This window comes from Ipomoea triloba, chromosome 14 (genome assembly GCF_003576645.1).
Source record: "Ipomoea triloba cultivar NCNSP0323 chromosome 14, ASM357664v1".
In the NCBI taxonomy this organism is placed as follows: domain Eukaryota; kingdom Viridiplantae; phylum Streptophyta; class Magnoliopsida; order Solanales; family Convolvulaceae; genus Ipomoea; species Ipomoea triloba.
In genome coordinates, this window is record NC_044929.1 from 23324346 (window position 1) to 23336168 (window position 11823).

The following is an 11823-nucleotide window of genomic DNA, read 5'->3' on the forward strand; positions in this document are numbered from 1 at the left end:
CAGTAAACAAACAAGAAACAACAATTCCACGAATCCAAAGAAGGATCAAATTCAGGAGAATTACAATTTTGAGCAGTGCATTAGTCTTACTAAAACGTCACTAGTAAAAGTTTATTTAAATGATAATCAAGGAACGCTAAAAACAACCACCCGTGTAACGAATAAACCGGGTTTGGTGCTAGGGCACAAAAACGACCCGCGTTTCTGGAAAAATCAGGAACGGTTTTAGGAAGAAAACGCGAGGCGTTTGAGATTGAGCCTGGAAGCGGAGGTAGTTTCAGATTTGAGCGCATTCACGCAGTCGAATCCGCAGCCGCAGTCAGGACTCTCGTAGAAGTTGTCGATCGGGAAGCAGGCGGAGGCGATTCCGACGGAGAAGCAAAGCTCATCGCCGTCGTTAGTGACCTCGACGATGTTTATCCAGAAGAACAGTATCTTCACCTGCACGCCGCCGAGGCTGGAGAGCTCGTCCTTGGAGATCTTCCCGGTGATTGTACTCTTGTACTTGAGCTCGTATCCGTCTATTTTGAAGCTGCAGGAGTCTTCCAGGTAGACGGAGAACGCGCCGGAGCTGGTATCCAGCTCGTAGCTCGTCACGCCCGTCGGGAGAAGGCCAACCGGGAAATCGTACTGCTGCAGCACCTGGTACGCAGTCAGGATGGTGTCGCCGGCGGCCTGCGGGACGGCGAAGAGGAGAGCGAAGCAGGAGAGGAGTACGGAGAGCAGTTGAACTGAAGATGCCATTTTCTACGGTCAACTTGTGAGGAGAGTAAAGTTACTGCGGATACTGGCAGGGGAAGCAACGACTATGATATACTATTTCAATTTTGGCTACTTATTTGCGGTTGAGGAGGAATGAGGACTGGGCAAAACCAAAGTGGTAGTTGGAGCCCAAGGTAGATAGAGGGGTATTTTAGTCTTTTTATCCCTAGAAATTTTTTTTGGGCAACTAAACTAGGCAACTTTGCCTTCCACGAGTTAATTATACAAGTCCTTAGGTTAATGTTTTATTATTAATTTTGATTATTTCCCTAGCTATCAATTCCCTATATACACTATATCGTACAGTAATTTTGACTACTTTTTTTTGAAAACAGTAATTTTGACTACTTGATTTCATTTATTATAGTAGCAAGAAATTCAGGCTTTGAAGATGGAGTTGTTTGTAGCATTAAGTTAGGCGAATGGACATAGGATAACGTGAATGAATATGAGTCGAGAGACAATGACTTTCACGCCACAATTTCACATGCTCATTGTTAACTAATTTGTTAGGTGAAAATACATGAAGAACCTAATCGAATATTGAGTTACTGGTTATACTAAAAAATAATAATAATTTTTGGGAAAATGACACTTTTCCCCCCTATGTTATGTGCATATAGCATTTTTTCTCCCTGTGTTATTAAAGTTGCAGTTTTTTCCCCTGAAATGTTAAATTGACATTGTTACCCTTAAAAATAATTATTTCATTTATTTTTCTTCTCCAACAAATTATTATTTATATGTATGGATGATTATAATTCGGTTCGAACCTAACCAAACACTGTAACAATCATATCGAAATAGTATGGACGGCTCTGGTTACGATTCAGAACCGAAAAATTTTAAATTAAATAATTGTTGAACCGTGAACCGGAACTTAACCACAGTCATATATAGTGAAAATAATCTCACACTTATTTTGATAAATCGGTACGGTTCGGTTCCAATTTCGATTTTAAACCGCCAATCAAAACTTATGTATTTATTTACTACGTATTTATTTTTATAATTTTATTTCTTATTTAAAAATAGTCTAAATTTAACAATTATTTTATTTTATTTTTTAGGTTCTGAATCGTAACCGTAACCGTCTATACTATTTAAGTTCAATTGCTACAGTGTTCGATTATGTTCGTATCGAACCGTGATCTTCCATACATATTAGTAACAATTGATTGGAGAATAAAAATAAATGAAATAGTCATTTTAAGGACAAAAATGTCAATTTAACATTACAAAGGAGAAAACTACCACTTTTAAAATAACTGAGGGAGGAAAACTGCCACTTTAATAACACAGGGGGAAAAAGTGCTATAAACATATAACACGGGGGGAAAAAGTATCATTTTCTCATAATTTTTTTTTAAAAAATATTAATAAAAATTAAATTTGTGACTTTTCTAATATGAAAATCATATTCTATTTATTTGATTACATCTTTTAGGACCGTTAATATTTGCATAGTTATTTGTTACTTGCTTAGAACATAGTAGAACACAGTACAAGAGCTATAAACCAAATCTAAGTTTCATAAGATAGACTCCTATAGTCCTATACTCCTATTTATACTACCGTATTCTTTGAAATTCTAGACATCACAATAGTTCTTCTGCATTTGTTGTTTGCTGCGCCTACTAAATGTTATTTCTACGGTTAAAGGATGATGTTTAGTGTATCAGATAAACATGCTTAGGTTACGTATTTAAACTTTGACATCTAGACCACTATTCGGGCCGCTTTCAAAACTAGACCAGTCTAATATCCAATATTTCACAACTATAAATTGTTCCTCTACCCAAATGAAAGAAAACTTACATATAAGAAAGATAATTATTTCACAAATTATATATATATATATATATATATATATATATATATATGCTTGTGTTTATGTGAGAACCTGTTTAACCTGAGACTGTGAGAATATCTACATGTGTACATATTCTATTATATAAATGCACACCTAACTACACCCAAACATGCTTGGATGACCGTGGAGACCTGTGAGTAGTTAGTATACATTTATGTATTAGATTCTCAATTCTCAGGATCTCACATTAAGTATGGTTTTCATTTCAACGTGACTACATAAACCTGTTTAACGTGAGACTGTAGGAATAACTGCATGTGTACATATTCTATTACATAAATGCACACCTAACTACACCCATACATGCTTGGATGATCGTAGAGACCTGAGAGTAGTTAGTATACATTCACGTATTAGATTCTCAATTCTCAGGATCTCACGTTAAGCATGGTTTTCATTTCAACGTGACTATATATGTATAGCCTTCTAATGAAGTTAAAATTCCGACCTAATTACTTCTGACCTCAAACCTTGTCCTTAGGCAAGGCATTGAAGTCAAAAAACAAATAGATCCTAGAAGACATTATTGCATGTTTAATGAGGATTGAGGAATTGTGTGCACCAATTACGAAAGATGAATTTGATAAACATGCAATGCAGACCACATAACAAGTCAAAAATGTCTGCAGGGACAGCGAAATGTATGAGAATGTTAAATCATGGCAGACGAATACACTTCCCTTCAGCAGAAGCTCCCAGGAAAAGGCATTGCGTCTGCATTTTCAAAGCATATAGTATTTCTCCTATGAAGCAGTCTTGAAACATTGTACACAATAAAATAATCACCATTACCACCTTCGTCAGTACTATCATAAAGAATAATTCTCCTATGCATCATTGTCTCTACCTTCTGCACGAATGGGTGATAAAACAAGATTATAAGTATTTGAAAAAAAAAATCCCAAAAGCAAAGGGAACAGAAAAGAGAGAAAAAATCCAGGTGTTAATTGAAACTAAATACTATGATTTAACAGGTGCTAGAAAACAGAATACATTACATGAGCACAATCGAACAAAACAAAAAATATATTATTGGGTGATATGAATTTGAAGAAATTAATACAACAATAAAAGGGTAACTGCAAGAATTGAAGGTAAGCAAATGCTAGGAAAGTTTCATTCAAATGCTCAGACATAAATTCAATGAGTAATCAAGACAACTATGAGTAGAAGAGTACGTACAGAGGTTTAATGAATTTTAGTTCACGTCCTTGAGCCTTTTGATCAATTGATCAAGAGATTTCTTCTTTGTGTTTTGTTTGGCTCCCCTAGTTCCAAATGATCCAAAGAGACGATCTGATTGATCACGCATCTTTTCTGAAATTGCCACTACTTTACGGTAGTCCAAGGCATTATAGCTCCTCTCTCGAATTACTGGATTCAGGAAATTTTCAGGGTGATTGCTTAAGAGTAAATTGACCAATTGTCTTGACTCAGCCAGAGCTGCTTTCAACTGATTTGCATCTGCATCAGATAGAAGAGGGGCTTGGTTCTCAGCAAATGATTCCAACAGCCGAATATCCACATCAAGACCCATGATGGCATTGATGTTAAACCTTTTAACAGATTCACCTAGCAATGACCCAACTACCATTTCTGATATGTGAGCAAGAACATCTTGCATAACTCTTTTGAGAACTGGAACCGGCAATATCTGCTGAGCAGTAGAGACAAGAGTTTCCAGGAAAATAATGACCTCATTTGCATATTCATTTCCCCCTTGAGGAGGATCATCAGCCATCCAATTTACATTCTCTATCAGCATGAGAAACCCATCAACCTTTTGCTTAAGCAATCCAGACAGCATCTCTTCAGCCTTATCACTGGCTTTAGTCAATGGAAACTGCCTCCTGCCCCTCTCCACCATTCTCAGCGGAATCCCTGAAAGTTGTGCAGCATGGCGAAAGAAGAAATCACAAGCCCGTTCAAACACTGCCATATTTGCTGCCATCTGCATAGCTTGAGTAGCACCGGTAATTGAGGTATCTATAAGTTTCAATAAAGCTCCATCTAGGGCCTCAGTCAAAAGACGGTCCAAGTATTTCTTCACCATATTGTAGAAATCAAGCTGTCCGCCATACGACATAAAACTCACTGAATCCTCAATAAATGACCGTACAATTCTACAGCAATCAGGTACCATGGAAGAAAATGGTGCAACATAAGGAAATGCAGGGACGATATTAGATGTTTGCAGCTGAAAGGAAAGAACATTCATCGAGTACTCATATTCCTTTTTCATATACATTTGCTCGAGCTTGTCAGCAGCAAGAGCCTCAGATATTTGCTTACGACAATCAGACAACAGGAGTTCATGATATTTATCCCTATGCTTGCTCAGCACATCAAGCAAAGCATCAATCGGGTAACCATAACGGCGCAATGTTACTCCAAGCAAACTCACATAGTCCTTTATCAGCAGCAAATGGTTAGCAGTTTGCATCCTAGAAAATTGATCTTCTAAAACAGAACACATCTTACTAACAGCAGTGTCCCATAAATTCTCCACCTCCACTTTAGATATCAATGCACCACCAGTCCTCAAAACACGATCCTCAACAATAAAAAATCCAGCAATTTGTGCAAAAAACGTTTGATGAGATTCGAGAAAGGGCGTCATTGATGATACCTGGAAATCAGAAGTCAATTGGAGCTTCCTATTCTCAAAATAATACTGCTTGAAACGATCCTCGAGGCCTAGAGTCTGGTGAATGTGATAAGCCCTGTACAATGGCGTCAAATCGAACCCCAACATTCCAGTACCTCCGTTGTTGTAACCGTCCCTGCTCTCATCGCTTAGTCCATCAAGTCCGTCATCTTCTTCTTCCTCAAGAGCATAAACGCAATCCCTGAGACTGAGTCGACTCTGCTCCTCGGCTTGCCGTTGCTTGATTCTAAGTTCCTCTTCTCTTTGCCTCGCTGCGGAGGCTTGTCCGATGGCTAACTGGCCTAAATTCCGACTAACAACTCGGATCTCAACAAGCCAATCACCAAAATCTTTGTTGACTCTGCGTTCAATATGCGATCGAATCGACGGGATCTGCTTCTCCAGCATTCTGCGGAGCGTAGATGATGGTGTTTTATCCAGAAACTCTCGCTCAATTGAGTCCACGCACTTCAAAGCCATGTAGAAGTTGTTCTTCGAGAGATGAGAGTTGGCTCGCGAGCAAAGCTCGACTAATTGCACGCAAGTTCGTAGAGATTCTATAGCGAGGCTAATGTTTTTGCACTTGTTGCGAGCTTCAACGAAGGAGTCTAGGGAGGTGAGGAGCGGAACAGCAACGGACTGGAGCTGAGAATTGGAGTTGGAGAGCGAGGATTTGAGTGAATCAACGTCGGAGAGGAGGGATCTGAGGTCGTCTACGGCGGTGATGAAGTCCTCGTAGTGAGCCCTGCATACTTCCTCGATTTCCGATTCCTTGGATCGAGCAAAATGGCGGAGGTGGTGGAGGAGAGTCTCTGGCTTCCCGGAAGCAAAAGCCTTCCGAACGAAGGGACCGAGATCTTCTCCGTTGCAGATGGCGGAGGACAGGAGGAGCTGGTCAAGCTTGTCGGCTGATTCACCGTTCTCCGCCGCCGCCGGAACTACCTTCCGGCGCATCTTCGACGAGTTCATTGTCGGCACCGTTATGTACTTTTTCCCTTTCTTCGTCGCCTTTCCACCAAAAACAGGTCCGAGAGCTATAGCGACGAAACCATTACCGATGGAGGTTATTTAGGACACAGAAAATGCTAGCGGGACAGTTTCCATTTTATTTGACTATTTTGCCACTGGGATTGTATATTACTCTTTTCATCCTTACTCTTTTACTTATTTATTGTATTACCCAAAACGTTTATTTATTTCAATTTCTTCTTGATGTTTATGTTGTTTAGTTTAATTTATAACATAGAAATATCATTAGACTTCCAAAATTCCAAGCTTGCAAAATAATATTGTTAAACAATAAGACATAATAATGTTTTATAGGTTGAATAAAAGTAACTGGATTTTTCTTAGAGGAAGATAAAATTGATTTTTTAAAACTATGCATACATAAGAGCATTTGGTGTTGGATTGGTTCAATAATGCTTAATCTAGAGACATCAGGGGTCATTTTAATAATACTCAATCTAGATACATAATGCGGATTTAGTTACACGATTCCAGTAGCCGTTAAAATCGTTATGCAGATAGAGAGTACAGTTATCTGATAAGATTAAAATGATATTTAATGCTTCATAGGCCACGTCGACATATCATTGGTTTTTCAGCTAAAACTATACTATGAGACTTTAAGGTCATGGCTACTCTTAGACTCTTAGCGTATGTGTATCTATTAAGTCATCTCCTCACACTTATCATTAATAGCAGTATAAATACTATTTTTCTTGTACAGGGTACTTTAGTAAATATATACATTTATACTGTTACTCTATTAAACTGTAAGCAAATAACGTTAATAACCTTGGTTAAGATTAAAATGATATTTAATGCTTCATAGGCCACGTCGACATATCATTGGTTTTGCAGCTAAAACTATACTATGAGACTTTAAGGCCATGGCTACACTTAGGCTCTTAGCTTATGAGTATCTATTAAGTCATCTCCTCATACTCATCATTAATAGCAGTATAAATAACATTTTTCTTGTACATGGCACTTTAGTAAATATACGTTTATACTGTTACTCTATTAAACTGTAAGCAAATAACGTTAATAAAATTGGTTAACTAACAAACTGAGTAATAATATTACATGCCATGCACAAGTAACACTACATACTATTTTTTAGCACCGTCAAATTATTTAAATAAATCCAATGCTATTTTGATTAAATCTAAATAATTTTAGTAAAATGTCAGTGGACTCCAATAATGCATAAATCAGTTCGACAAAATGCAAATACGATGATAAATTTTAAAACATTTAAGATGAACATAAAAACTTAAGAATTATATAATTAAGATTGAAAGTGAACTATAAATTATCACATCAAAGGGTACAATTAAAATTTAAAACATTGATAACTTCATAGATGAATTAAAAATCAATAAACTTAAATATTAAGGACTAAATCGAGAATTTACTGAAATTGAGGCCTTTCTTTGTTATATTACAAGAAATTGAGTGTGCAGATGAACATGGGCATGAAGGTCAATTACAAAAAGGAACGATAAATATATCTATTTATTAATTTTCCATTTATATCTCAGATATTGATATTTCAATTGCGGTCTTCGTCGTGGAAAGCTGTCGGAGGATGTCAGCGTCAAAGTTGGGAGGAAAGGTGAAAAATGGTTAACCTTATCGGGTCGGGTTAATGTCAAACCAAATTCGGATGTTTAACAAAATTTGTTGATTAAGTAATCTTTGTTATGAATATAATAATAATGTGTGGCCATTATCTCAATTATTGTATTTCTGGACATATGAAGACTCAAGTGTCCTTTGGAGTATTGAAGGGTTAACGTTATTGCCTATATATAGGCCTATGTATTTCATTTGTAAATGTACCAATTGAGAATATCAATAAGAAATATCTCGGCTCCCTTCTCTCCATTTCTCCTTTACAATTCTTCTTGTTATTGTTCTCGCATTCCATTTTTGCTCTGTTTGTTGGTGTTGTTGCTTGCAATTCCTTTAGTTTCATAACACGTTATCAGCACGAAAGTGCTCTTTCACATATGACGTTCTCCAGCTAGCAACAATGAACTACGGACGGCGAACTCCCACTATCTTCTCTCTGCGCTATTCCTCTCGGCTGACCAAAACAACCATTGCCACCATTTTCTTCGATTCCTCTTCTCTGGTCCGACGAGTTCTTAGAGACCTCAGCAACGGCGAGCCTCCGGCCTTCTCTCTCGCCAGCGATCATTTCTTGCGAGTTGAGGCGGTGGTCCGGCAGATTTACGGTAAAGCTTGGTTGATGGCGTAGTAGTTGACCGGTGTTGGCGTTTCTCTAGCAGACGAACAAACTGGAAGGCGGCGTGGTCTTCCTTATCCATCCCCGTTTACAACAGATAGAAGACGGTGAGCCTGGTGGCTGCTTCCCTCCCGTCGATGAAGGTCAACAATAGCAGATCGGCGAATGGTGGTGGGTGAGCAGCGGCGGCCCCTCTCATCTCGCTGACCGTGAACCGTTATGGCTAGTAACGGACAACAGCGACTGTCTTTCCTCTTTCTCCCCTGCCGGTAAAGTGGGATGCCTCAGGCATGGCGGTGGTTGGCGACGGGAAAAACTCAGGCCTCTTCATCTCCTCTCCGTCCTCGACGTTGACCACCGAAGAATACCAACAACAGACCTTCTCCGGCATCGATCCCGGTCTTCTTTCACCGGTGACACTGCTTAGCGGCGGTGGTAATGGCGTCTGACAGATCCAGCGACAATAGTCGCGCCGTTGCATCGACCAGAGGTCACAGGTCGTTGGGTCTCGACCATGGTAGTGTACGGCGGTGTTTCCTGGTGAACTCAATCGACGGCGACCAGCGATGGTGTGTGTTGTCGATGAGTCGTTGATGATGAAGAAAGAAAATAGTGCTTGGTTCCATTTTCACACCTTCACGGGTGTTGTTTGGTTATTATTATTATTATATATTATATTATATTATTATTAGAAAATAGGGAGCAGCCAGCCGAAAGGCTACTGCTACCTAATAATATACTACTGCTAGCTAGTATATATATATATATAATATATTTGTTTATATTATATATATTAGCTTTGAAAATGATGGAGAATAGCCATTACATGGGTATGCCAAATCCGTTGGCAAATCATCAATTATGGACTAGCAGTGGAGAGAGATGATTAATGATGTTGGCTGGCTTGGTTCAAGAAATATGTCTTCCGCGAAGAAGACAAAGGTCACATGGGTTTGATTTATAATTTCTCTACTTAATGATATTATTATTATCATTAAAATATATATATATAGTAACAGCAAAGATGCTGCTACCTTTGCACAAAGTAGGGGACTTTGTCCCTTACGTTATTATATATAACTATATTATAATATATTATATGATATAATGATGGAATTTGTTATGTATATAATTATGACAATTATTAACATTATTGTTAGATTTGTTTAGTTCACATGTTCTCTGTTAGATTGATCAGGTATTCACGAGAACTTAGGCTTTGATGGGTTTCCAGTCAAGTCAGGAATTAATGAACGGAACTAAGCATGAGTATATCGCAAGGAATAAATTATTGATATCGGAGATCTTGACCATACTCCAATGAGGTATAAGATACTTGTATATGGTACATAATATGTGCAAATAATTGTTATGTGTACTTGTCACATAACGGCATGATTATATTTCTTAAAATATCATTATGGCATGATTTAGATAAGTATATGATCTATATATTCACATCCAATTGATGATTAAATTTTGAGAGCATGATTGAAATGTGAAAAGCATTTTAGAAATTACCTTTTCATATATTTTATGATAAATGCTATGAACATTATGTGACAATTAATTTTGTGTCACAAATTGTTCTCTTATGCTATGGCCATGTGAATCAGCATGAAATAAAATTTGGCATAATAAATATTGTGCTATAGGCCATAAAGTTTATCCCATATGTTATAAATGAAAGTTATTTTGATATGTTTATCAAAATCATGGGATAAAATGTATAATCATGTGTATTTGGCATATGCTATCTCCAAATACCATATGAATAAATTGGATGTGAATCGTGATAAATCATGTGATGCCTAATCCTTGAAAGATATATGCCGCTTCAAAGAAGCAAATAAATGCATCATCATTCTTGATTGGATCAAGAAAAATGAGAAAAACGTATGTGTTATGGATTGTGCAATCACACATACAATGGTTAAAAGTGCAAAGTGTTTTTGCACATTGAAAATGAGGAATTTGTTACTTCAATTTTTGGTAGTACGAAATGATTGAAAGCTCTGAATGAGCCAATATATTATTGCTTGGAGGAACAAATTTATTGAAAATTGTAATGCGTTGTTCCCTCTGAAGTCTCATAGAAATTTATTAAATTTGAATATTTGTAATGACGAATGTCATGTTGAGACTATGAAAGAAAGGAATTGAGAATTCCTTTGAATTAAAAAGGCAATATCAGGGAAGAAATGTGTATTGTAAAATTCCCCTGTTCTTTTTCCTCATTTTTATATTGTACAAGAATGAATGATATTGAAGCCAATCTTATTGTAAATTAAAAGTTTACTGATTTAAATAATTATAAGATTTGGCAAGGCTGATTATATTATCCTGAATATGTGATGATGATGATGATTTCTCATAAATTGAGAAAATGATTAGCCTGGCATCCTATTATAAAAAGTGAAGTGACTTTCACTTTAATTGCTTTAATTTTGATTAAAGCTATTTTGGCACTTTATTAAATGGCGTGGAATTGTGTATGCCTTACTTCTTATTCCACTTTGGTTTACCAAATTATTGCTCTTTAAATTATGTATATGCTTTATCTATCATATCATATACATTATATGATTTCATATACGCTTGAATATATCGTATGTTGCGATTTAAAGACCTAAATTGTTTTAAATTATAACATGAGCAATTGGGTCACCTTGGGCTAAATATTGAAATGTCATATTTGAATTAATAATTTATTAGACATCGTATATATGTCAAACAGTAATCTCCCATATAAAGCATGCTTAAATAGAAATTATATATTGGGGAGATAAAATTTGATATACTACTGTTTTAAAATCTGACATACTGCATACAATGAATACCCCCTATTTACATCTAGTACGTGGTAAAAGTTGAACATTTCCCAAATCTGTGTTTTATTAATATGCAGTCTATTTTATTTTCACATCATTGTGTATCTCTACGGGCTATTAAATAAAGCTAGATATACATGTTGATTATAAATATCCATGTATTCTATAAAAATCTAGAGCCCATGATACGAGATCATTTGATACGCAGACTGCATGAAGATCATTTTCACGGCATTAGGGGGAGATATGTGCCCAAATTAATTATTTTGAAAATTTGAATGCCGAGAAAATTTCATGAAATGAAAGGATCTTCAAAAATCCACATACTAGATTGATTGAACTCAATGTTCAGTAGATTATTTATTCCTGCCAAATATATATCTATTGATATTTCTATCAATGATGTCTAAAAGAGACATTCGTCAAAGGACGAAATACCCAGTGGTGCACC

At 36.7% G+C, this 11823-nt stretch overlaps 2 protein-coding genes across 2 annotated transcripts; both read right to left on the reverse strand.

The window, feature by feature from the left end:
* Positions 1-24: 24 nt before the first annotated feature.
* LOC116004282 (uncharacterized protein At5g01610-like) lies at positions 25-842 on the reverse strand. The gene has a single exon (XM_031244257.1). It carries the CDS (start codon positions 742-744, stop codon positions 226-228), a length of 519 nt encoding a protein of 172 aa, XP_031100117.1. The 5' UTR covers positions 745-842; the 3' UTR covers positions 25-225.
* Positions 843-3192: 2350 nt separating this feature from the next.
* On the reverse strand, positions 3193-6337 carry LOC116004551 (exocyst complex component SEC15B). Its single transcript, XM_031244649.1, has 2 exons — positions 3818-6337; positions 3193-3485 (listed from the first exon to the last, which is right to left on the reverse strand). Exon 1 carries the CDS (start codon positions 6249-6251, stop codon positions 3834-3836), a length of 2418 nt encoding a protein of 805 aa, XP_031100509.1. The 5' UTR covers positions 6252-6337; the 3' UTR covers positions 3193-3485; positions 3818-3833.
* Positions 6338-11823: the final 5486 nt, after the last annotated feature.